This window comes from Rhamphochromis longiceps, linkage group LG22, assembly GCF_057381845.1.
Source record: "Rhamphochromis longiceps isolate RC_006_pf linkage group LG22, R_longiceps_female_GT1.1, whole genome shotgun sequence".
NCBI lineage: Eukaryota > Metazoa > Chordata > Actinopteri > Cichliformes > Cichlidae > Rhamphochromis > Rhamphochromis longiceps.
Genome location: NC_140577.1, coordinates 15,805,077 through 15,833,024, shown reverse-complemented (window position 1 = coordinate 15,833,024; position 27,948 = coordinate 15,805,077). Strand labels below are relative to the sequence as shown.

General features: G+C 42.1%; 1 protein-coding gene and 1 long non-coding RNA gene across 5 annotated transcripts in view; one reads left to right on the top strand and one right to left on the bottom strand.

Moving 5' to 3' along the window:
* The window catches only part of LOC146643770 (teashirt homolog 1-like), a 173,715-nt gene that overhangs the window by 18,494 nt on the left and 127,273 nt on the right, over positions 1-27,948 (bottom strand). For 3 of the 4 annotated variants that reach the window (XM_085395898.1, XM_085395897.1, XM_085395899.1), the window contains one exon: positions 12,126-12,733. In XM_085395898.1, coding sequence (XP_085252024.1) covers positions 12,126-12,165 — 40 coding nt within the window. In that variant the 5' untranslated portion in view covers positions 12,166-12,733. Of the gene's footprint in view, positions 1-12,125; positions 12,734-12,902; positions 13,588-27,948 lie in introns of those variants that run through there. The other variant, XM_085395896.1, reaches the window with a different exon arrangement.
* LOC146643771 (uncharacterized) lies at positions 14,025-18,074 on the top strand. The gene is made up of 3 exons (XR_014909330.1): positions 14,025-14,380; positions 15,918-16,001; positions 17,877-18,074. It is a non-coding gene; the product is annotated as an uncharacterized LOC146643771 (long non-coding RNA).

The following is a 27,948-nucleotide window of genomic DNA, read 5'->3' as shown; positions in this document are numbered from 1 at the left end:
CCACAAAACACTGAGGAAAAAACATCCAGCATGCCACACACACACAGCTAACCAGATGTGTTACTCGAGGGTAAAAAAAAAAAAAAGTTAGTCGCGACATCGTTCCAGCCTAAAAGTTCTGAAGAGTTAGTCCAAATGTGTGTGAGGGGACATTTTGTGGTTGAGAGAAAGACTTTGACTTATTTTTAAAAAATTGGGAACAAAACTAACCTCACTTATAATTCAGTCTGTGTGTCTGCAACAAACGCACTAGCAAATAAACACGCAATATTTATTTATATAACACGATTTACAGGTTAATGCCAGAAAGAGCTTCACAGAAGGAATACACAGCCTGTAACAGTGGAAGCAAAAATAACAGCAATGATATTAAAATAAGAGTAAAATCAGAGTCATGCAAAAATTTAAGAGGCAAAAAATTTTTTATTGAAACTTTTGTTGATGGAATCCAATAGTCTCTGTTATTTTTTATTTTCTCATAAGTTTCACAGTTTTTATATTTATGCACTCCTGGTGTGAGATTTATTTATTCCCCAGTCAAGAAAATATATATTGATATATATATATATATATATATATTAAAAAACAACAACAAAATGGGGTAAAGGGGAAGTCAGCCTGGCGTACCTGATAAAAAAAAAAAATGGAAACATCTTCCCATAACATTCAATAAAGTAACATTATATAATCCTCATGTTCGGCGCCTCGGGTTAGTACTTCATAAATAAGTTTCAGAAGCAACTCCAGCAGACAGCACGTCGGTCATTTTTCTGTGTCTATGCCAAAGTTCAGTGTCGGTGCAGACGCACCACGCAAGCGTTGCTCAATGTCAACATGTTCTCTGGCTTGTTACTCTGACATAGCGGCAAGTCCTGTCATCGTGCACCATCGTGACGAGAGAGACGAGAGGCAGATGGACCAGAGGCAGACAGGTAAACAGGTCAACGCTGGGATCATCGCTCGAGCAGGCTCGCGCGCGGAGACGGGTGATCAGAAACAGATGCTTGGGTGGACATCCAGCCAGTGAGCTAGACAGACAGTCGGTCTGGCGCGTGAGGGAGTGACTGACGAAAGAGACACAGTGACACGGGAGGCTGTGCGAGAGGCCTCCCGCTGTTCTTTTTGAGACAGACGACTTAGAGGGACAGCTTATACCCCCTGCGACTGTCACCGTCTGAGACAGCACAGCGGCACTGGGGAGGAATTTTCTGGAGGTAACATGTGGTGTTGTTGAATCGACCGGGATACTGAAACATTATATCCCCTTTCAACTGCCCGTCAAGTGTTGCGCTGAAGCTGATGACTGTTAAGCGATTACCAAGCAATTTGTGGTCACTGGGATCCTTTTAAATGAAAGGAGCAGATAAAAACGAATCGTACCAAACCAACAAAATACGCTTTGATTTTTTTCCCCCTTCTTCCCTGAACAACATGCTTTATGGAAAGACTGTCTGCTTAATAGGAACTGCTCTTGGAAAATATGTGATAGTCATGTGTTTAGACTTCAAAGAACATGACACAAGTCTTCACTGCCCTGTGACTTTTGGATTTTTGTAACTCACAAGTGTGACTGCAGGATGTTGCTGAAATTAGAATATTGAGAAGAAGACGTATAAAAAAAACAGCCTCTTGAAATATGAGAACAAGGCCAGCGGGCCTGAAAGAGGAAAGTATTACACTCTCCTTTTCAGATGTCGAGTTCATGTTCTTGTAACCAGTTCACTGACTCTTGAGCATCCGGTGAGAGAGAGCGATAGATGAGGGCGAGAGACAGGGAGGAAGATGAAAGAAAATATGAGCGGGGTAGAGGAGAATTGAGTCAGTAAGATAGAGATTGATGACAGATAGGAAGATGAGAAAAGGCTTATAGGGAGAGAGAGAAGAGGGCCAGGAACCCCCCCCCCTTCCCCCCCAAAAAACCAAAAAAAAAGTCCCACACAGCAGATAGACGGAAAGACGGAGGGAGTAGCTGAGATAAAGATGAAGGGGTAAAGGGGAGGAAAGAGGGATGGCAGTGACACCACACAAGGCTACGGCGTGACCTTCCTCAGCGCCCGCTCTCAAGGACAAAGTGTCATCTGTTAACTGTATCCTTACCCAGATAGCTTATCTGCAGTAAACTAGTGTCCAAAAAAAAATCATATTCTTTGCTTCTCAACCCACGTTATCAGTTACATAAACTCTCCTTGGGGGGATAGAAATTTCCACCCCCTGACTGTTGTCCACTTGCACTGGCTGCCGCTTGGACATGCTGAGGCCAGTGTTTATCAACTGCTATAAAAACAAGTAACCTGCCTTCTGGTGATATACAGCACTGGGTCTTGCCAGCTTTACTCTACCTGACAGAGGAAACGAGAAACCTAACCACAAGCTTGTGCGCATATGTTTATTTGATGTAGTGATTTTTACAGGGGGGTCTGATTATGCTCCCACTCCTGACCAATCTTCTGCCGGCCTTTATTGTTCGCTTTGAAGAACTGATTCCACTACGCTTTGCAGCTGTGGTTGCATTTTTGCTTTACAGACTCACATGGAGTTTTCTTTGCCTTTCCTGGAATGGCTAACACCTTGAAACATACTGATATAGCCGGTGCTAACAGCACCCTCTGAAACAGCAGCACACTGCTGTGTGGCAAAGTTAAACAGCAAGATGGAAATATAACTCACTATTATTATTTTGTTGGCTTCAAATGTCTGTAAATACCACAATGTATTTACTTTACAGTTATATATCAAAGAGAGGAGGCACAAGTGCTCCCACTGTGCCGGAGCAGGATATGTTTAGTATTTTTACTACACCCTGGGGTATCTGAGAACAAAGCAGTTTTCTATCATTCTCATATTAGGACTCTTGAAATACTTTTAGACTAAAAACAGCTTCACCAGAGAGAAAGTCATTTATGAAAAGAACAGTGAATTACGTTTGCAGTAAGGTTTTATTCATGTGCTTTCTTTCCAAATTGAGCTAGAATGATGGAAAAGCCATGCAGCCAACTTCATGCAACTATTGCAAAGGCAGGACTGCCACTTGCATTACGCTAATAAATTGATATATTTTGTTATTTCCAACTGAATGTTGCTTTTGAACCTTCTCATGTCCCAGAGCTCTCTTTAGTTAGTAAATGCCCGTCTGAGGTTCAGTCTTTTCTGTGTTTAGCTTCTGCTTATTGTCCCTGTCCCTTTTCACCTCCGTCGCTTCCCTGCCAAAAAGACTCTTTTTCCCCGTTTTAGCTGTAGAGTCAAGCCCCCAAGTTGTTTCATATGCAGTGAAAGACATTGAGACTGATGAGCAACCAACCAAAGTGCCGATGGTGTCATCGCTCTATCAGCCATAAACCAAAACCGTGCTCATTGCCCATCCATAAGAAGGCAACGCAAGCACAGTTATACTGACCTGCTAAATTATCTTGAAATACGTGAAGGGAGTAAAAGCATTCGTTTGTCTATTTTATTCTTAAACGCGTACTTGCCTCTAAGGTTAAAATGCATCTGCCTAACAGCAGCAGAGAACGCGTATGTGCTGACGTGCATGTCTTGCAGTATAGTGGAGGCACATATAATCAGCAGCTAATAACAACACATTGGGAGTCGCTGCCCCAACATAAATCAATGTGCAAAATAATTGCTAATACACTGGGTATTGATTAGAGTGCCAGCCAATGCATTCATTTTCTGGGGCGACTGTGGCTAAGCGCTAACGCAGTGACAAGGGTAAAGCGCTATTTCTCAAAAAGGCGCACAGACGGACAGCCGGGCAGGAAAAAAATGACTACAGGGCCTCTGCAGTAATTCTTAATTGACACCTGTCAGAGCGATGGCAGCAGTCACAGCTGCTGCTGCAGGAGAGCGTCTCCCCAAGTCTTGTTCATCTGTCACTTTTAATACCTTTTCTTCAGACCCTCTGTTGTCTTCTTCCCCTCTCCCACCCGCCCCTCTTAAACCCAGATGTTCAAGGCTGCTTAACAGAAGCAACTCTACTTCAAGGCCACACAGCGCAGCCGTCCGGTGGTCGCTCTCTCACCTAAACACTGTTGTTGTTTTTTGAATGTTGCGACTCAGACAAAGCCCTTACAGAAGCTAGCCTTGGCAGTAGGGCTGCACGATTTTGCATAAAATGAGAATCACGATTTTTTGGCTTAGAATTGAGATCACGATTCTCTCACGGTTTTCTTTTCCAGTATAAATATTTGTTGCACTTATTAACTGCACATCAACTTCGTAACAGTTGAGACTGAACATAAAAACAATAAATAAACATAAAAACAACAAATGTCTCACGTTTTGTGGTTGCCGCAAAATGTTGTACTGCTTGAAAACTGCTTGAAATTCCGTCTCCACCATTGCTCGACTCTGCGTGTATAGAGCAGGTAGTGCAACAATAGAAAAATAGTTGCGGGACGGCACTGTGTAGCGTTTGTCTAGGGTGTTGATCATTTCCCTAAATCCCTCTTTTTGCACAGTGTTGATGGGAGCCATATCTTTGGTCAGGTGATAAGTAATAGCCTCCGTAATTTCTTTGTGCCTGCGGGAGTTCGACGGGTATAGGGAAGCGCTGTATAAGGTTCCCGTTATTGATGTTTGGGTGGTTGACCGGGACGGATTTTCTCCTGTCACTTTCTCGTCATCCCTGACGTGCTCTCCGTTGTTTTTTCCCCTGCTAATGTTAGCATCACACGGCACAGCTTCTGTATCACGTGGTATAAGGCTCCGCCCTTGTCATTTGTCAAGCAGGAAGAGTGAGCGCTTGTTTTCATGCAGATTACGTCCCGGATCAAAATGCGGTGCAATCGTCGTCGTCTTTTGGAAATGAGATCGCACATAAGTATGAATCGAGATCGCGATTTTCTAACGATTAATCGTGCAGCCCTACTTGGCAGCCATATTGAAACTCTTCGGGACAGTTATTTTGATTACCTTTCATTTTAGTGGTTACAGAGACATAAAACTGCCTGCATAGAATCACCCCCAAAACATCTTGTACTGTGCTATTGTCAAATTCTCTTATAAGATCTCTGGATCACATCAGTTTTTCACGCTTACCACAGCTGACTGAGTACTAAGAATAGTTTTCACTGCGGTCATGTATCTCCAGTTTTATCTCTCGCGCGATCGCCTAATTACAGCAACAGGCACCGCCATCGTGGCAATTTCCAGTATATTAAGGAGAGATGAAAGGAAAACGTTGTTGCAAAGCAATTTCCAAGATCGCCGTAGCAAAATGCAAAAGACGAATCAGATCTATAAAGCCTCGTCACTCCAGTGTTCCAGCAAGCATTATCAATCAATCACTGATGCAACATGCGTTCATGCTAAAGCAGTTCTGCTTTGAGCTAGAAAATATGAGGAAACAGAGAAACAGACACACAAAGCACACAAATCACAATGTGTATACTATAGTGGAGGCAGACAGGTGCTCCCCAGAGTCCACACTGACCTCTGAGTGTACCCTGGACCTCCCATCGTCCTGTATTTAGTCACGACTGGCCATTTTTCTTTCAGTTTTTTTGTTTCGCATCCATTTTGCGTCGTCTACGCTCGGCCTAATAATTATTTTTGCCTGCTTCTTTAATTATCAGCGTTATCGGAGGTAGTGACAGAGCACAACTGAGTTTGGTGTTTGTGTAGAACAAAGTAAGTGCAGCTGGCCTCTCTCTGGGGGTTTGACAACCCACCAGTTCTTCAGTGCTGTGCTGTGGTTATTTTCAGTTGGCCTCAGTTACATTTACTAACTGGATCTCCTAGTTTCTTAAAGTAAATGTGCAAATAAAAGAACCGATTGTGTCAAATGAATAAATTAGGGAATGATTTTAATTTCAAACAAATGCAAAATAAAAAAGTTGTTTTCAGTCGCTGGTGGTGGATTTTCTTTCTGATACACGAGAGTTCACTGAATGTTCTGCATTGCTGATTGAATAAATGTACCAGAAGATGTAATCTTGAAATTATACTGACTATTTTCTGAGAGAAAATTAGTAACAGGGGAAAGAAAATAGTGGGCAATAAGAGCAATTCAAGTAAGTTGCAGCTCTGTCCATAAATCCTGATTGTCACAGTGAAGCAGAGGTTATGAACGGCCTGGAGATTTCTTGCGATGGTTTGAAAAAGCGGCTGTGAAGTCTCTGAACTGAAAGATGGCAGTGTCATCACTGTAATATTTAGCAGCCAATCATGTATAGACGGGATGGGAATGACACCCTGATAAACAAGAGTTAACTTGGTAAAAGGCTAGATTCATCCGGATAGGTTTGATTTCCTAAACCAAGCGACCAAAGGAAGAAAAATATTAATAGTCACACCTATTCTCTTGTGTGAAAGTCATATGTTTGATCTGTGCCTCCAGGACTCCCATCTTGCATCAGCTGTTTTTGGATTCACTGGTTGCTTCTGAGGATATACACAGACGTTATCTCTGCTTGTCCACTCGCTCAGCTTTTTTCCCTTTTTCTCAGTTAGCAGGAAAACGCTTCCTTCATATGTATGCTTCACAATAATTAGCAACCGGTGCCCTAAAACCCCCTCGGGTCCAGTCATGTGAACGGATTCCTTCTTATTATTCCTCTTCCTAATGTTTTATATCCCCACTGTAAATTGTGGCTTTTTGTTTTGCAGCTGTTTTGAATCGTAGCCAAGGTATCTTTACGAATCCAAAACAGGCGCCGAAACAACAAATAAGCGCAGGATGTGTTTCGGCGAGGCAGAGGGGGTTTCATTCTTGTAACGACGACCTTGTTTTCCTTTTATTTCTTTGTCACGGCTCCTCGTGTTTGCGCTTGAGCGAGAACCCAGGTTTTCCTGCTTCCTCTGAACCTCATTAAGCTCGGGGATAGTTTTACCTCGCGCCCGCGGCTCTGAATGCCTTTATGTCTTCACTCGGTTGGCGAGGCTAATTCCCACATATTTTCAATTCAACCCTCTTTTCCATAAGAGCAGTCATCGATCTTCATTTGTCACTTAACCTCCACGAAGATGAGGACAGAGAGCGGAGTTGTGTGAGTGTGCGTATTAGTGTGTGTCTTTGATTTCCTGACACCACATGCAAATGAAACTAGAGTGCGGGATAGCAAATATATCCAGCGACTCCTTCAGTCAATGTCACCTGTTAATGACACTTTACCTACACTGCATTATCACAGGATCTGAATATTTCACACACACACACACACACACACACACACACACACACACACACACACACACACACACACACACACACACACACACACACACACACACACACACACACACAGGGCTGAGCAAACTCCTCATCTTGCCCAGTGATGCAGATTGGTTCACACACACATTCACAGCAAGAAACACACTTTTCACTCCACATATGTTTTTCCCCCTCTCAGCACTGCTTCAAACCCTGACAAATGTCATTAAATCCATTATCAGAAGCATCCCGATAAAACTAACATAAGGTTCTAATAGTCATCATTTTGTGCTTGTTTCTCAGCTGACAGACGCCGCGAGCTAAATTCCTGCAGAGGAATACAATGCCAAGTAGCAACAACAAAATGTATTAACGCTGCTCGGCTAGGAACTTTGTTCCTGCTCTGTCAAACAAACCAAAAGGCTGTTAGCAGAAAGATCAGAGGGAAAGGCAGAGCATTAAGAAAATCTTCTCACACTCGCGGAAAGCCGCATTCACGTTAAACTATTAAAAGGCCTCTAACGCCTACCGCATGGCTACTTGAGTCGAGTTACCCACGATCAGAGCAACGGCTTCTTTGTCACCGGCGCGTTTTTGATTGTCACGTGATGCTCCAGGCAAACTCGGAGCCACCTCAGCTGTTGTTGAGTTTACACTTGAACAACTGAGGTGGGCACATGAGAAGCGGGTGATTCCGAGTTGATTTTTATCAAGGCAGCTTGCAGACTTGACACCTTGCTGAATTTGTCAGCAGTAATCGGTGGACCTGTCACTGATCTGTCAGCTACCTGGATAATTAGGGACCACAGCTAACGATGCCGTCAAGGAGAAGAGAAGCCCCACCCCCCACCCCCCGAGTCATAATTAAGAGACTCCTTTTGAGGCAGAGATAGTGGCAGCATAGGGCAATCTATTTAGGAGAGAAGAAGGCAGCCGCTGATGTCAGTGAAGACGCTCACAGGGCTAGGCAATGTGTGTGCATCTTGGCTTGTTGTGGCTTCGGTGTAGCTGAATGCTGCACGGTGCTTTAATTAAACATGTGTAGAGCTAAGCTACAAAGAAATCATTAAAATGTAGCAGTGAAGTTAGTTTACAGCGCACGTCGAATGATGCATATTTAAAAAAAGGAAAGAAAAAAAAAAGAACAGCATCCACAGTCTGTGATTATAACCTGAGTGATTTATGTTTAGAGTGCTAAACTTCTAATTAGCTACACAGTCAAACCTACTCAGTTACCTTACAAATTTATCAGGAGAGCAAGAAAGGAAAACCAATTACTGTCTTCTGAAAGGGCCACGCAGCCATGTTTAACAGCGTAGCAGCATCTTTCTCTCTCATCGTGACCTGCACTAATTCTGTCAGCACAGGAACTGATCGCTCGGCTGTCAGAGGAGATGAGGATCAGGATCAGGATCAAATCTTTCGAAACTTGGGCTTTTAACTGCGAACAGGAACTGAAAACAGGGCACGCGTGAGTATATAGACATTTATGGAGCTGCATCCTGCTCAGCTCACAGTGGATTGGTCACTTCACAGTGTGCTCCCTCTTCCTCTTTCTCTTTTACTTCAGCCAGTAAAAGTGAGCGTGGTGCGGGGTACGTAATCAAGACGATCCTTTCGTCCTTATTTTTTTCTTTTCTTGAAGCTAGACCTTTTTAAATCCCGAGGAATACATCTAACACGGTGTCACACTGTAATCACGCTCACGTGTTGAATGATTAGTTGACAGATTCATTACTTAGAGTGACAGTGTTTGATTTAAGATATCGCGGTTGGCAAACTAGAAGCAGGATGAGACATGCGGCAATACCATTAATTTTCAAGCAGCAATCAAACCTGTGACCTCTGCATCGAGGCAAATCTGGAGTTATGGCTTCTCTGTAAATGTTATATAAAGTATCGCCTATCTGCTAATTAAACTAAACGCTGGTTATCTTGGTCTAGTATATAGAACGTGCTGTCATTTTTGAAGACAACCTTGCTACTAAACAGTCTAAGAGGTCCTTTTCTTTAAAGAGTGGCACGAGCTTAAGTTAATGTCAGAGTCTGTAGCATTGATTGTGTGCTTTTAAACCTTTTATGGTTTAGCTAACCATCTCGACTCATCGGTTAATCTGCAAAATGTCCAAAAATACAAAGGAAAATGCGACCAAACGAGGCAAAACCCAAAGATGTTGGATTTCCTGTGATAAACAAGAGTCAAGATCCAGTCAGTGTTGGATATTTTTCTTGTTTGATAAGCAACTAAACTCGCTGGTGACGTTTAAATTGTTGGGTAATGGTTTCAGGCCCGACTTTAATTGCACTTAAATTAAAGCAACACTGGCACAATGGCAACACATGCACTCTTTGCAGCTGTTTTACCTTAAGCTAGCATGGGCAAAGTCAGCAAACTGTTCGTATAAAGATTTAAAAAGAAAAACCACACAGGTTGCTCTTTTAGTGTGGTTTATTTTTACAAATCAATCTCTCACCACACTTGTTTATTCTCATCCTTGATTATTGTTACTTCACATCGCTGCATTGTTTAGCTTCCATTAATTACTCAAGGAATGCATGTACATAGCTGCACTTTGGTGAAGGGAGACGGAAAAAAGAAAAGGGAAAAAGAAAGAAAGAAAGAATGAAAATGACGACAAATGACTGCAGCAAAAGTCTCTACTGCTCAAATTGCTCTGCACTGAACTCAACTGCCAAAACTAACAGATGCAGTAATGCGGTTCCAAATGAAAGAACACTGATGTATTGTCACTGGTCATAAACTAGATAGGGTACAGCGCCATTACAGGGTCTAAAATCATCACTGTGACTGATGAAACAGAGCCCATTTGAAATGGCATACAAAGAGCTATTGAAACCCTGTCTCCCGCTCTCTCTCTCTGAGGAGCATATGCAACATTTTGTTTCAGTGCAACTCTAAAGTGACAAATCTGGGTTGTGGAAATATCTGGTAATGCATTATAAAAATAGCCTGTGTTTATAGGTGTGTACACCGTTTTACTGAGGAAACAGTCTCACGCAGGCACACGCACATCAGCGGAGGTGTTAAAAGTTTTTGGATTGACCATATGTCAAGTACTGGAAATAATGTCGAGACAAAGCCTGCCAAGTTAGGATTGACCATTACTGCCTGTGATGTATGTGTCTGTCAGAAAAAGCAGACAATCGAATCAATATTCAAAAGCTGAGCAGGAATGGGGCCACTTCAGAGCTCAGCCAAATGACCAGAAGAGTCTGGAAAAGACAAAACATAACAACACCCCCCCCCCATGTTTTCTGCTCTCCTATGGGGGGTTTTCGCTAGCAAAGCTGTGGCAGAGGTATATAAACCGCCACTATTCATTTTCACCATGCAGGCTTGTTCTTCAAACACATTTCTCTCTATCATCACTAAAGCCTCGCGTCAATTAGAAATTACAGCCCCACCGAGTTCAAAGTCTTCCCGTCACAACCTTGATTAAGTCTGCTTAACCTCACATTTCCACTGCCTGCTTAACATTCTACAGCTGTTTTATTCGGCTTTGGTCATTACTGCATGAACTTCAAAGGCTCCTCTTTCCCCCGTCATTTGGAAATGCATGTCAATCACAGCTGTCTCTCGCAGGGACATCAAATGGAATCAGGCAAACATGCGACTCTCTCGCAGAGCAGCTCACGTCTGGTCAACTTAATGACAACACGTAGGCCGGACTGTCAAAAGTCAGGCTGTTAAAGTGGAATTTACTTCACTGATCTTTCCCTTTTCTCAAATGAAAACAGGACTTTTGGCACTTCACAGTACACCTTCCTCTAAATCACATTAAGCTATGTTTATAGAGTGCGATTACAGTTTTCCATCTCATATTTAGGAAGCTAATACACAGCCTGCCAAAACTGGAAAAGTTAATTAGCAATTGTTAGTTTGATTATACTAAACTTGCATTTTTATACCACACTGAATCAATCAGATTCCTCTGATGACTTCCAGAACAACTTCTCCTCACTTTTCTATCCATGCTTAATATCAGATGCACTCAAGTTAAACAGCATTTCCTGTTTCTGCAGGATGAACACGAGGTCAGGTCTGAAGTGACCATAGGAGTTCACCCTGTGATCTTGCTACGCCCCAGCACCCCTCCTCCCTTGTTCCCTCCCCCTTGGGGTATTAAACGCAAAGTATTTATCCCGCTTGAGAACTTTTCTTTCAATTTGTCTTTTCTTTGCTCCTCTGTGGGGGCCAAAAAGTTATCCTTTGAGGGAGTCCAGCTGCCGGGCGCATGCGTGTCTCTATGGTGAATGATTTACTGATGTTTATCAGGAATGAATAGATCAAAGGCAGTCGCATGACAGGCGATCAATCAAGCATCAAATCAAGGATGGCAATCCCAGAGCGGAACACAAGCTGAAAATACGCTACTTTCCCTTTCCCCCCTCTTTCTTTCTTTTTCTTTTCTTTCTTGTTTTTTTTTCTGACACTAACGCATCAAGCACGTAAGCCTGTAAAAATGAGATAAGATGAGCTTTTGTTTGGAGAACTTGGATGCTGGCAACCTAGTGGAGGATCAGATTTAAAGCTTGAAACTAAAGTGCAGCTCAGCGCATTTGCTTCTAACGGGAAAAGTTGGCACTGAATAATGGCTGCTTAAACTAAGGACACGCTACCGTTCCCAATAGAGATCGGAGATTACGCTCTAGGTTATTTAAATAAACTTTATTTTGGGTTGAGTGTTGAAAACTGCGCAGATTAAACTTCACATTTGTTTTGCTTCACTCTGAGCTACAATTCACCGATAAGCCACGGACGTCAGGTCTTTGAGCGCTTATATCGTGTCCTGCATCAGGCCTTTGGAGCTACTGCGTGAACTTGTCCGGGGTACACACATCTGTGCCGATCCCTGGCTTTGTATCCTACCCGGGGAGGGAGCGAAGTGTGCGTGCTGGAGCCTTTCTGATGTGGGGGGTGGGAGTGTTCGGTTGCAGAGCCGGGGCTTACCTGCTGACCGCCGCGGTGCTTGCTGCTTTCTCCTCGGCATGCTGCTGCGAGACTTTCCGCTGGACTTTTCATGCAGAGATCAAAATAGCGGACGAGCTGGAGAGGAAACCGGCGCAAGGCGACGAAATCAGAGCCAGCAGCGGTTCATTGGGCTCTTCGGCTGGGGACGAAGCTGAAGAAATGTTTCTGAGATTTATTTTGATCGTTGTTATTATCGGGCTGTCCGGCGAGGAAAACGATGCGGATCGTTTAGAGAAGAAAAAAGAAAAAAGAAAGAAAATCAAAAGGAAAAAATGGGGGCTCGTCCTTTAACTTCTGCCAGAAGAACTCATCGCAGGCTGGCGTGCTGAAAACTAGCAGAAAGCTCCGTGCGGATCTCAGTCTGTCGGGCAGGGATTATATGGGAGAGCTGCCTGAAGCCAGTCGCCTCGTTTCCATCAAAAATACGTTCGCCCCGCTGGCTGGACAATTTCATCCCCCCGTAAACAGCAAGAGTGAAGAAAACGGAGATCCGGCTCGTGCGTATTAACTCACACTCCGCGGTGAAGATGAGTCCAAAACTGCGATCTCTCCCTCCGTCCAGGTGCCACAGCTCCGGTCTCCTCCAGCTACAGGAGGAAATCAGGAGGGGAGAAAAAAGGAGAGGAAAGAGTGACACGTTAGGCGGGCTGGGTGTATGTCAATCAGTCAAGTGTGAGCGTGTGGAAACCCCGGAGCAATCAACTCACATCCCATCTCCCTGAAAGCACCCACTGGATAAAGAAACAGGCTACTCACATACGCTTACCGCCCGACTGTCAACACGGACACTTGACGAATTTGTCACAAAGTCAACAGAAAAAAAAAGATAGAAAGAGGAAAAAAGCGAGCAGATTCCGGGTCTCAGCTGTTATTATTCCCTGATTTTTATTTATTGTTATTATTTATTTTAAAGGCGCAAGGAGGAGCGTCCCCGGATATTTCTCCGCAGTGAAATGTGCGCACATTGGTGATGCGTGGTGCGTTCCGACAGCTCCCACTGATAGACAGACACATCCAGCTGCCTTTCCGGCCTCTCCTTTACTCCACCCCTCCACAAGCGTCACCCTGACAGTCAGAGCCCACCTGTCAATCTGCGGCTGTTAATTGTTCACTGGGACGGCTTTCATTTCAACGCCCTGCTGTCCCCAAGAAAGGTGCGTCCTGTTCCTGGACACACGAGGAGGCGATGTGCAACCTCGTTTCCAGACAATAGAAATGAGAGGTGCCTGGAAAAGTAAGAAAAGTGTGTGTGTGTGTGTGTGTGTGTATGTTTGTGTGAGAGAGATATTTGATGTAACAGTCACTGCTACACAAACTTACAGCCAAATAAAGTTTTAAGTGAAATGAGGACTCGGGGCATATCTTTTACCTACAGAAAATACATTTGTTGATTATTTTTGAAGCACCAGGCAGATGTTATTGATCCTACATAATAAAGAAGATATTTGCCAGGCCAGGCTAACCGTTAGATTTGCAACTTCAAGCATCAAACACACAATAATTCAACTACAAGCTGCTTGGAATCTGGAGGGGTTTTTTTCTAATAATGTATAAGAATATAAATTTCTTTCAACGTTTTACTTGGAGAACAGGAAAAAATAATGTTTGCACTTGAGTTTTCAGCTAGATAAGATGCTGCTGCAGCATTTCCTTTGTCAGTTTTTGGTCTCAAAGTTTTGCAAAAACAAAACCAAAAAAATGTGGATATTTTTGGTGACCTCTTTAGGGGGACAAAGAAGGCTGAAGATCGATTCGTTACACCTTTTTAAAGTGGGGCTTCTGGTGAGGGAAGGGGAGGGGCTCTGAATCCGCAAGAGGCTCCATTAATAGCCTACACTCCATCCTAACTATTATCCACCATAAAGTGTTTATAAAGAGCACACAATCTCGGCTAGTGTTATTTCTAATGAGGCATCATGGTATAGCCGACTGATGCGGCAAGCGCCGAGGAGCACGGTGAAGGAGAGGAGGAAAAGTCTGAAATTTGCTTTACACTGAGCCCGATAGAGGGTGCGGTGATAATCACAGCATAACTTGGATGCCATGAAATCTGGCACAGACTGTGTGCGCTCCGTCTGCAGCCAGGCGTCGGACTTATTATTCATCCAGCTACACCGGCTTCAGTTCAGGCTGTAAAGCAGAGGGTTTGGACCGGATCAAGGAAGAAACTGGATTTTAAAAAAACCCCAAAACAAATCTCCCAGCCGTTCCACTCCCGCTTTGACTAATTCCGGGTGAGTTTCCTAATTTATCCTTCAGGTAATTTGGCGTTTTCACAGTGACCGGGTAGTAAGTATGGATCACGAACAGCAGAGAAGTTTTCTGCTTCTCGACTGACGAGTTTATTTTGGAGCAAGCCTCCTATCTGTCTGCAGAACTCCTAATCTGCGCAGGGAACACGTCTGAGGTGGCTTATTATATGGTAAAAGAAATACCAAGTACCGCCCCAACATCTGTCTGTCCCTGCCTGGCTGCTGATTGATGGAACAGACTTACGTCACTAATATTTCCATCTCAGAGTCTGCGGACAGACAGGAGAGCTGCTTTTCTCCATCTTATGGTGCTTTTCATATAAAGCTAACACAGCTGTGGAATATAAATACACACACACACACACACATTTCTGTTTATTTAGACTGATTAGTAGGTTTCATTTCCTACATTTTTGAACGTGAACACACATTTACTGGAAAACAAATGTAATGATTTAATATCTATTGTTTTGTAGTATATGTTATCCTCATTATAATAATTCTGATCTTACCTTTGCTTATTCTTATATATGTTTATGCTGCATTGCTGTGTTTTGTGATGAAGCTATTAATGCAGTAATATAGAACCAGTTTGGCTGCATAGCCACCGCCACAAACTAATCCACTGCTAAAAAACAGTAATAAGCATCAATACTAGTATAATGAAAAACAAAAGTTTGATCAGTTTTACATTTTCAGATATATGCTGAACTTTAAAATGCTACAAAGAGGTCACGGAAATCTAATCTGAATTGAGTCAATAATGATGAAATATGAAATAGAAAGAATGTAATAGTTGTTTAAAAATTTTTTTTAATAGATTAATTGACATTAACTTTTGATCTTTTGCATCTGTAAGAATTTTGCGGAGGGGCAGCAAAAGGCTTAGAGAGGAGACGGCCGTGCAAGAGCTGATCTGAGGCCGGGGTGGGGACGTGTGGTTCAGGGAAAAGGGCAGAGAGCCATCTCAGCACTTAAAACATCCCTGCACATGCACTGAGACGCTGCAGTATTGTTTCTTTTCCCATCTTTTTCTCTTATTCCCTCATCTTGTTTGAGGACGCGTATACGTTAGTGACCTTGGAGCTGAATTTCAACAGCCTGTTGAAACACACACACGCGCGTTTTAATAAATGCCCCTCTCCGTGTAACCTCTCACCTAACATATAGGGTGTTAGGTGTACAAGTGAAAGTCGGTGTCTTGCGATTTGGAGATTGTGATCCAAACTGCTCGCTATAGTAGATCCTCTAACTGTGATTCAGCCACTCGTGTCCATGTGTGCGAACGAGAATTGCCAAACACAGAAACAGTTGTTTCCCGCCTCCCACCCCCAACTTGTACACACAAAGCACCTTCCTCCACTTAACTACAGCTCACTGACAGCACGATGACATGTCACGCGTTTTCTGCATGGAGATAGCCTCTCAGAGCTGTGAGAACATCCATGCAGCCTCTGTGTATATCTACATACGTTATAGTTTTTGCTTCCTTTTGTCTCCTTCCTTTTCCTCTTTCTAGGTCTGACATGATGATGCAAAGCAAAGCTGTTTATACAGTCTAGCGGATCACAATGCAAACAAGTCCTGCGGGTTGTCAAATCAGGTGAGGCACTTTGAAAACACTGATAGTCTCAGATGACCAAATAATGCCAAACGCAATTATTTTGCCGAGCGAATGCTGTTACTTTTAATAACGACTGTGTTGTTGCTCTAGCTGCAGTCAAAAGTAATCTGTGAATTATATGCCGGACTGGCGTATACATAAAGAACACTGAGGAAAAAGTAGGAAATTATATGTGTATTTGTTTACTGTTTCCAGGCAGTGTAATGGTCATTTTTAAATTCAGTTTATACTATTGATAAGAGAGCTCAACAGCAGGGCTCTGTTACTATTTAGACCTAGTTTTGTACGCCGTCTAATACATTTTTGTAGAATCTAAAGTTGTTAAAAAAGTGAATAAATCCACTTATGCCTTGAGGTTTGTTCTTTCACATTTTGATCAAATTTGTGCACAGTACCCTCGTACTTGGCACTCAAACACACAACACAGTAAACATCCATTCATCCATCCATTGTCTTCCACTTATCCTCTTAGTTTCTTCCTCTTTTATCTTTTCCTTCAGTACTATTTCAACTCTTGTGCTCCATTTGTTATCATCTTTGTCATCGTAGTCAGCATCTTAGAGAGCATTGTTGGGGGAAAAAAATCGAAATAAAATAAATAAATAAAAATATGTGTTTAGGCCACACACGGTTTGTTTACTTTTACTTTGGGGAGGGTGGGCAGTGTCAGTTTGTATTGAGGCTACGCAAACTGTGACGTTCTGTTAATTCTGCCACTTTAGTTTACAGTTTGTTTGATTTTTGTTTTAAATGGGAAACTTTATACAAAAAAAAAAACTTTATACAAAAAGTATAACTTTTATATATCTGAGAGATAAAAAATTTTTTTGTAAATGTCTTTAGTACTTCAAGAAGGAATTGTTGTAATTTTTTCCCATTTGATGAATTACACAATGGACCACACCAACCGTTAGTTTAATAATAAGCTAAATGATAGTTAACACACCAGAACTATAAATGTATATCAGCGGATAAATTATTAATACTAAAAAGGTTTTGAGACTAACATAATCTGCAGGATTGCTTTATTCACATTTTAGAAACATATCTGTTACCCTTAGGCATTCATTTGTGCTTTTATTCTGAAAAATCTATGCTTATCATTTCAGTTTAAGGATCTATTTTATGTAATCATGCTAATGGCAAAGATTATTGGAAAAAAAAAATCCTGCTGGAAAAAAGCATGAATTTAATGCCTTCCTCTTAATATTTATAAATAATTAATGCGGCGTTGCATATTTTTGGCCTGTGGCTAACCGTTCAAGCTTTTTGCAGCCAAAGACCTCTGATGTCAAAAGGTTTGGGCTCTGCTGGCATACAAGTATGATAAGTGCACTGCAGATTTGCTGTTGGGGGTGTTGTTACCGTCTGCAGGGCACACTGCTGGACTCATAAACGCATTTATAGTGGACTGAAATAGGGTGTAATCTTTGCTTTTAGAATCATTCAAATAAGTTAAGATTTCGAATGTTGAAAGCTCACGGCTTATGATAATACCTCTCCTCATAATCTTGAATAATCTTCAATCAATGAAGGGTCCTATCAGATTCCCGACAATCATTGACAGCCCGAATATAAGAATATATAATAAAAAATTAATAAAGAACAGGCTCTAACTTTGACATGAGATATATCTCCACATCTATCAGATAAGACTGCATAATTAAAATGCCAAGTGTGAGTATGGAGTGAAGGAGAGGGTTTTTTTTTTTTTATATTTTTGATATAGAGATTTACTTTTTCCATGACTTGTTTAAAGTGAAGAGTTTAAAAAAATGTGTTGCTGTAGTTTTGACAATGCAATTAAAGGTTTGTAATCCCCACCTGGGCTTTTTTTTTTTTTGATTCTGTCAGTTTGGACGAAGAACGTGATGAAGTGCGGTGCAGCGGTGACAGATGCAAGTTTATTAAAGGATTGGAGTCTCGGAGGGATTCGAGGTGTTATTTTACAGCACGCAGAACCTGAACTGAGCCGCTTCAGGGTGTTTACATTAGCTGTGGCGGAAACAAAGTATGAGCAAAGTAAATGCAGAGCATCAGGATGCCCCCCCCCCCCCCCCCCCAAAAAAAAAAAAGAAAAAAAAACCCTATTTAAACGCTACACACCACCACGGGTCAAACGTTACTCAGGCAAACGGTGTAAACGACGAGATTTCCCACTTCCTCAAACAACCTTGCTAAAAATCCGTCCCAACTTGGCTGAATAAAGTGACATATTTCACATTTCAAAATACCAGCCTCTCTGACACGCACATTCCTTCCCTCTCCTCCTCCCTTGCCTTTTGTTTTCCTTGACACGTGCGCGCCAATTAGCATTTTTCAGCCATTAAGGAGGAAAGAGAAGCAGCCAAATGTTTGTCTCTCCCAGCTCTTTTTCCGACAAGAGTTTTCGAATGTCAGTGAGGGAGGGGGGAGAAAAAAGAACATTCAGACAGAATGTGGAATATTATCCTCAGTGTTAACATTATCTTCTTCACATAACAATTACCAGTAGCTTTGTCTGGGAAACTGGTGTGACAACGCAACCAATTGGGTTTACGAGAGCAGTCGTCAGTCCACATTTAGAGCAATTTAAAATGATTTTCAGCGAGAGTACACAAGCAGTCGGGATTACTTTCATCTCCAGTGACGTCATGTAAACCTGTATAACATTTCGTTTTGTGAATTTTTTTATATTTTGACTTCTAAGCACAATGAGCTCCTTTCAACCACGTGCGGTAAAACGTAAAGCAGTCTGCAAGAACTACATCTTAATGCTAACTCGGGCAGTAAGACGATAGATAGATAGAAATCGAGCATTTTTGTCATCAGGTCCTCTCGTGTGTCAAATTAGGGCGTCCTAATCTTTTCCTTTTACTCTTGAATTTAAATCTGCAAATCTCATATTGCACACATCCCTCGCTGCGGGGCTTTCGGCTGCTAAAATCTGTCACCGCAGCTGGTGTGTCGTACATTAAGGGAGAAAATGCTCTTTAAAAGGTGCTTTTCTGACATTAACATGACTTGTGTGCATAGCGCCGGTCGATCTGTGTAGTTTGAGGCATATATTTATGAATAGGAACCTTTAATTAGGGCTTGTGTTTCCTCCCTAGTCACATTGAGGGATGGTCCTCGCCGACATTCATTAATGATAATCACCAAGAGCGATGGCATAGCTACAGGCCAAGTCTCAGGGGAGCCGACACTTGAAAAGAAGCATTAAATTACACAGAGGGACTCTTTAATTGCAAAAAGGAAAATATATAGCCATCATTGTTAAATATGATCTTTTGTAAGCCTTTACTGGTTCAAGGATTTGTCCCAGGGTTTTCTTATCCTCACATTCGTTTAAACGAATCTAGGGCCACAGTTTAGCCGTAATACGTCACAGAACCTTCGCGCATCGAGATGTTTGCCTCGGTTTTATGTATCGCAAACAAAGCACCAGCTGTAAATAAATCTACAGCAAAACCTGAAATCTCAGCAAACCTGCACGTGGAGACGTACAAATCTCAAAGATGATTAATGCAAAAACATCTACGTTGTGTTTTTGAAAGTGCCTGAAATTGTACATGGGCTTTCGCTACTTAAACGTGTCTGCGATTCAAGCGGAGCGTGTGAGCAGTGGAAACAGGCTGTCAGGGAGGCAAATAAAGGAGAAAAAGTGTTTCTGTTCCCAGATTCTGTCGTTTGGCAATAAAATGGTCTTGATATAAATAAATAAATAAAAGTTATGCATGAACACACACACACACACGCATACTCATACACACCCAAACTCCTGACCTAATTGCTCAGTCTCATTCAACTAATTAATCACAGCTGACTTAACATGGTGACAAGGTTAGGTAGGTGACATTCTCCAAAAAATCCTGTCTTTCTGTCTCCTCTGTTGCTTTTTTCCTTTTTACCCTTATTTATTAACCATTTCACCCCTTCTCTCAGATTTTTTTAAACAGGTCCATCTTTTTAAATTGTTTTGTCCTTTTCACTTCTATCCTTCTTTCCATCTTCCTGCCCTTTGTGTAGTTTTTGTCTCTTTCTGTCCTTCCTATCTCTGCCCCCCCTCACCATCAAATCATGTCTAGTAAAGGAGTAAATGGGAGAGCATAACTTGGCCCACATCTATTTTTACCTGTTATTGAAGGTGGATGTGTGGGGGGCCCTAGCAGAGGTGAGAGTGGGCATGCTCGGGAAAGAGGCGTGTGTGAGTGTGTGTGTGTTGGTGGTGGTGGGGGGTTAGGGGCGGGGTCACAATGCTCCATTAATCAAAAAGAATGACACTCATGTCGTCCGTGACAACCATCCTGCCACCCGTACGTCTCTTCCCCTCCTCCTCCATCCCACTCAAACAGGACAACTTTAGTGATGGGGAGGGCGAGAAAGAAGAAGTAGAAGAAGAAGAGAATGAGAGGGGGGGCTGGGGTGGGCAAACTTTATTAATCAAGCATCTCAGATTAATTGTTATGAAGTGTCACCCATAAATTCTCCATTTGGATTTAATAATCTTGGAGGTAGACTTAACAATCTCTGTCGTGATTTGAGTTTTATTGAAGAGGCTGCAGAGAGAGAGAGGGGGAGAGACAGAGCGAGAGAGAGATGCAGTGACACAAATAGCTTCTCAGCGGACAGTCCCTCTCCGCATGACAGTTATGAAATACAATTATCAGCAAGATCTGCTTAAGAATTCATCAACTGCACCCTGCCTTCCAAGGAGAGAAGGGGAAAAAATATCCTACATACAAAGCAAGTCTTAACTGATAAGTCTTCTCTTTTCCCTGCAGCCCTTAAACTATCATTTCAATTCCTCTGTCTCAGACATGTTAAGTCACTGTAAAGGTATGGTACACGTGTGTCTTTGAAAGCTCCCCGAGCCTTATATAAAGCATAAATCACCAGGTAATCAGGGACTACGGTAAATGACACACCGCACGCAAACCGGCATGATAGCGAGCATCTCGTTTGAAATGTACAACCCGTTGGTTTGCGTCAGGGTCAATATTAGCAGTTAATCTGTGCGTGCGGTGAAAACATACTGTCAGTGAATTGTACAACACACTGTCAGCTCTCAAAAGTAACGGAATCATAAAAAGGCAAATGATTTCAATCAGCTGTCGTCTAATTGCAGTCGCATCTTTTGAAACGGATGAAGAACGGCCACTATGTAGGTTGACAGTATGCATAAAATTAGCATAGCTTTGCATATTGCAATTCCATTAGTGGTAGTGTTATTGGAGGCTTGGGCTTTCCTTCTTATTGCACAGTGGCATTGTCTTAAAGGGACACGGGCAGGATGATAGTAAAAGTTAAGAATCATTAGGACTCAAAGCGGAGCTAATTTCTACATCAAAGAGCAGAATCTCGCATGATAACGTCGTCCGATACGAGGAAGGTGTTTTATAAGAAAAGCGCTCTGACAAAAGACAGATCTGAGAAATGGAAAGGGGCTCTGTCTTTGCTCAGAATATTAATGGTAAGTCTTTCTGTGACCGTTTTTGGAAAATGCCGGTGAAGCTTGTTAAACATGTGCCTTTAACTACACTTTCCCCTGCGCGAGATATCGTCCTGATCAATGATGCCTCGCCCGTGTGAAAAATGACTATAGCTGGATTCACGGTAAATGTTTTAGCTATCAACACTCCTTCATGGCCAATCCCTCACTGACACTACATCCTGGCGGCAGCCTGGTTAAATCCAAGCCCGTCTTCTCCCATCAGTGATTGCAGTCGTCAGCCGGTGATGTGTGGCTCCTGAGCGATGGCGTCGCTTCTGGCTCATCGGTTTCGGTGAGTTGCGAGCGCTAATTCAGCGAGGTGGCGGAGAAATTTTCTAATAATTTTGTGACACTGGAGCACCGCAAGAGGCCAGACCACAGACAGTTTGTTTACACTCACTTCGATAATGTAATTAAGACCAGAGTAAAGCAACACAAATTACTACAACTACCATGTGAACTTTTTTTAATTATATGAATTAAAGTCATAATCAGGGAGCATCAAACTCAATTAAGAGAGCTCGATTGCATGTCAGTCTCTTCCATCACTCATGTCAGTTTAAGTCTTTATTAAGCCAAGGAAAGCAGTTTGTTTAAAGCGATGCAAGGATTCTTGAGGAAAGAGCCAACATTTTGCTTCTTGAGCTTAGCAATCTGACAATTCACAGACTAGCCATATTGTTCTGCAGAGACGTACAGTGGCCGTGCATTAGTCACTGATATATGTGTAAATATACTGCTTGTTTAAAACTGCAGCTACTGTAGGCACAACCAGGTGGGTACCATTAAGCACACCCAGCTCTTTAATGTGCATTTAACCCTAAAAGAAAGGAAATGCCACAAATGCACACCAAGAAAACAAATACAATGTGTCTTTTATACAATTAAATGATTGAATACAATTTTTCTGCATGCAAAACCTTAATGCTGTTCATGTCCATGCAGTTCATGCGTCTTCCACTCAAGCAGAAAGCCCCAAACATGCCATTAGGGCTGGGCCATATCATACCATTCACGGTAATACCGGTATAATGTTGGGCAATGGTAAGAAAATGAAATATCGCAATAGAATATGGGTAAAACACGCATGCGCAGTGCCTTTGTTTTCATACGCACATGGCGGAAAAAGCATGGCGGTGACAGAGAATGAGAAGGGCGAAAGCGGATCGTTGGATGAACCAGAATTGGTTTGTAAAAATGCTGCAAGTTCAGTGGTGTGGAGCTGGTTTAGCTATCGTCCGTATGATACACAATAAAGCAATATTTTTGGTAGAGCATGCTAGCAGGCCGTCGTTATTACCGTGTTTTTTGGAAAATACGGCACACTTAAAATCAATCTTTTGATTTTTCTGAAAATCAACAATGCCCCTTATAATCAGGGGTGCACATAAGTGGTCGCTGTCAAAAAAAAAAAGACGCGCACCAGATAAGAAGGTACAATGCGCGTTTGCGTACATAAGATTTTCTGGAGGAGGACAGACATTTGTTTAGAACTCTTAAAGATGTCGAAGCAAGCTCCTTTAAGCAATTACTTTGGTGTTCCTCCACCTCCAAAGAAATGTCAGAAGGAGTCCGAACCGCGAAAGAAGTGCGTATTCTCGGAAAAGTGGTTGCAGCATGTGAGCTGGCTTCAAACAAATGATGAACGCACAGAGATGTGGTGCAGAATATGCTGTGAAAATCCCACTCTAGCGGACAACAACAGTGCCTTTTATATGTACGGAAACGCGCATTGCAACTTCTTATCTGGTGCGCGTCTTTTATTTTGACAGCGAATGCGCACCTGCGGACCACTTATGTGCAGCCCTGCTTATAATCCCGTGTTGTTTATGTATGAATTCTGGTTGTGTTTACTGACCTCGAAACGATTTTATGTGGTACACGGCGCTCAAAAATCTGTCAAATGTTTCAGTACGACTTTGCTAAGCTACGAACCCGCACCGCTTGATGGATTGTCGGAGCATTACAGCTATCGTAGGCAGGAGTCTCGCGGAGTGATACGTACTGTGCGTCAACATAATATTACTGTATTGTGTGTGTATAACCTCTTTTTAAGTTTTGTGGATATTATACATGGTTATGCTGAGGATATGTCGGCCGATTTCCACCGGAAATGCCTTTTGGTTAAACTGTCAGCGAGAAATTTGCATTTGCACTGTTAAATTTTTATATAACTTTAATCCACATAAAAACAGCTGCTTGTTTAAGTGAAAATACATTGATGGGTTTTTTTGCACTAATAAAGTTGAGGAGTTGTAAAGTATTTTGTCTAGTGTCAATTATATCATCAGTTATATCGTTATCGCAAATTTTCAAATGTATATCGTGATAAATATTTTTGGTCATATTGCCCTGCTCTAGATGCCATGGTGGTATTTTTTTCACTTAAAACAAACATTTTGAGAAATTAATATATAACAAGCTTTGTTTTCATTTACAAATACCTTTTTTTGGTCAAATTTGAGATTTCTAAGACAGCGGTCCCCAATCTGTTTTGCGCCACGGACTGGTTTATGTCATTTAAGCATTTAAGGTGTTGCGGATAAATACAAAAAAATAAAACCAGTACCGGTACCAAAAAAAAATAAGATTTATTCAGAAAACGGGAAAAGATCCAGGGAAACTGAGTTAATGATAAAAATAATAAATAAATAAAGATAAAAACTGATAAAAATCCCAAAAACCATAAATTTCACACCCGAGCCTCAACTCTCGCAGCCCGGTACCAAACGAATCACAGATCAGTACCTGTCCGTGGCCCGGGGGTTGGGGACCACTGTTCTAAGATCTTGATTGGCTGGTGCTTTGACTCATTGTGTGCTGGAGCATACTGTATACTGGTTTCACATGTGATCGTGTGGTGTGACGTCGTAGGTGCTGGCCCTGGCACTTCATGCATGCAGTATGCAGGTCTCCCAAGACAAATAGCAGGATCCTGTGATGTTGGCATGGGCCCAAACTTTATTAAATATATACATTAATATATTATATAATAATATATTCCTTTTCTGAGCAAAGCATAAACCTGGTTTATGTTATAGAAAAGGTGTGCGGCAATCCGTTTCACCATCTTTTCCTAAAACTGTAAAAACTGCAAATACAATCAAAGGCTTTGCTTGCTACCATTAGCATTTGTGTTTCTGATTAAAATAACAATGTCTGTGAATGCTTACTGAAGTAGTCATGCTAATCCAAAACAGCGCTTTTCCCGTTTCACTACATGCTCTTTTTGTTTTGTTTTAACCCAAACCCCGAATTCCAGGTTGTTTTTGTGTACAAACTGTAAACCAAACCTCAGCTACTGCACTGCCAAAGGAAAAGGGCTGTCATCAGATCAGAAAATGCTTTGATGTGTGATTTGTTCTGTATTTTCTGTGTGTTTTCCACCATTTCCTCTTTGGTATGTTTACCAATCAGCTATTAAAGCGTTGAACTTTGTCACGTTTTGTGTTTTGCCCACAGTTTTTGAAATCATTTAATGTTTTCTCCCACCTGGAAATCACTCATAAAATCGGATCGTGAGATACACTTCCTAGTGAATAAAAAATTAAATAAAGGATCAAGTCTCCTCTTCTATGCCTACTTTCTTCATTGCGTCTGCCCCGGTGGTCAAGGACACCCGTATCAGTGGACGCCAGGGTAGGCGCCATCCATCAGAGAGCTACGTGTAATGGAATCAACCGGTGACAATGATCATCAGCACTGCAAACAATGGCCCATAAACATCAACTGACAAGTGGTCAAATGTGAGAAAAGCGAGATGGGGGGGCTGGGCGAGTGTTTGAAGGTTTGTATATGTGTGCGCACCCACACATGTGAGTCTTTCAGACACACACACACAGACAAGGAGAGATGGAGAGGGACTGTAACATAAGGTGAGGCTACTGTAGAGTAGCAGAGAAATGGTGAGGAGGAGAATTCCCCCAGGGGATGATGTGGCGGACCAACCCACTACCTCTGAAAACAAGAGTCCCCCCTTGGGTGGGAGTTCAAACATTTCTCTACCTACTTCCTACTTTCTCTTTATTTTTCTTCTCTCTTCTTTAAGATTAGTTTTCCTGGGAGTTTTATCAGATTGCTTGCAGCGGTGAGGGTCAGGAGAAGAGAGATGGCTCTACTATACACGTTTTTTTGTTTTCTTTAATGACAATTCTCAAAAATACTTCCAGCCAAAGGCTTAAAAATCGCCTGTTCTTAATACGTGGCAAATCATTACTTTCCTTTCTCCCTCAGTCAGCGTTAAATAAAACCCAATTAGAGAGGCAGAGGATTTCAAAGAAAGCAGAATGATTTCTTTTTTTTTACTCTATTCATCTTAAGTTTCCATCACAAAAAAAAGTAGTTGCTTTTGTCAGACGGGGTGTTTCGTCACTCCTTTTTTTTTGTCAGCTGGTTTCTCACTCTGTAATACTCTCTCACACACACACACACACACACACACACACCACTTTAATTAGCCACCATTTGTCTCAGCTTTCCCTCTTTTTCTCTGTTTATTCAAACGTCAGGAATGACACTGGCCAATTAACGCAGTATGAAATAGTTTAGCCCTCTGCAACACTTGGAACAGTACAAACCAAGTGAGATATTTGCACCGAGCTCAAGGACCGGTGCGCTGTGAGAGCTGAGGTGTAAGGAGGGGGATCGCTACAGTAGCATTTGGCAAAGACATTTTTGTTGTTTTTCTTTTTATAATCTAGCAGGAGGGTCATTATTGTTTGTATAATTTTATTTCAGACTTTCAAAACAAAAGACGACTTTGTTATTGGCACAAAGCGCGTGCAAAGTTTGAAAGCGTGGATCATTATTTCGTGTTTTGTCATTAGCGGCAGGCTAAATTGACCCTGAGATTGCCTCACTCTTCAAAAAAACCCAACAAAATCCTGAAATCTAGGGCAACAGCTGGATAATGGGTGCTGCAGTGATTTACTAATTGTCTTCCGGACTCAGATTAATAATTGGCAAAGCTTTAGCTGAAGTGCACATCTAAGTAGTCTTTGTCGTGGACTTGTATCTTCAGAAAAAAAAAAAGCACAAAAGGCAGCTGAGACGATATCATTACCGCTCTTTCCAAATTGAAACAGTCATCGAGAGCGTCTTTAAAATGTCTCCGGAAGCTTTCTTTTTCTTTTTTTTTGTCGAGTGCAAATGACATCTCGCTCATTTTGCTGTTGGCTACATGACTGATGTGTTGAATAAGACAGTCCGTTTTGATGCTTTTGAAGGATCCCGGTTTGAAGTATATGATTCTGAAGTGCCAGCATATGCTTAGCGAGATAAGTAATTTGACACACAGACATCACAGCCCGCAAATCTTTCGTCTGGCTGCCTTGAGTGTCCACGTCGGGCGCTTTTTCAAGAACACTTTACAACTGTCACAACTGACTGTCACCGTGCAAACGACACACGCAAACGAACTCATTTTGAACACAGATTAAGACAGCTGTCATATCAAAAAAAAAAAGTATAAATCCAAGCTAAAAATAACATTAATTTGCTCTCTAGCGGTTTTTAAAAATTAATTTGCTATTTAGGAACCAAAGCTTCCTCCTTTTTAGCATCAGTTTGTTCATTAAAGTAATTAAATTAACTACTTATCCTCGGGATTGATGCTAGATATAAGGCGGCAGTCATTGAAAGCAACACAGCAATAACACAGCCACTCAGAAAGTCTTCCCCTGCTGCTTTTCCTTTCTCTCTCTCTCTTTTAGAATAAGACACATTTGACAGAGTCACCTACCCTAACATAAATAGACAAACACTGAATACTACTAGACACAGCACATAGCATGCATACACATAAACATGTGCACATTCATGCACACGCCAGCCGGTGGGGTCAGAGCTGCAAACGGAGTGGCTGACATTGTGGCACATCTTTGGCAGCGTTGTGCAGGTGTCGTCTGCACACAGGCTTCTGAATAAATGGATTTGAAATGATTTACCGAGGGTATCTGCCACCTGAGCACAGTCACACACACCCATGCACGGCTCCCCACATATACACCTGCTGCTACACACACACACAGCACAAACTTCTAGCCTCTCTCACTGTTCATATGGAGACGCTGACGCAAAGGCGCAAACCAAAACCAAGAGGGGAAACGAGAGAAATCTGGCACAGCGGCATCCTTTTGTATCCTTACTCACTGAATATCTGAGGCGTGTGGATATGTTAAGATGCAGTTTGAATTCTTATTTAGTGATTTACACCCATTTGCTTTCAGACGTGATGGAAACTGTTGCTGAGGTCACACTGACAATAGCCAATCCCCCGACCACTTGCTCAACTAGCGCCATCAGCAAAATTAGCAGGTGAAACGCCCGCTTACATTCTAACAGGAAGAGACGCTCCTACAGAAGAAGCAGCGTGTAGGATGAATGGCTTAGGGCGAAACATCTGGATCACAGCAGCTGTTCTCACCTACAAACCGCTTGCAGTCGCCCGGGAGA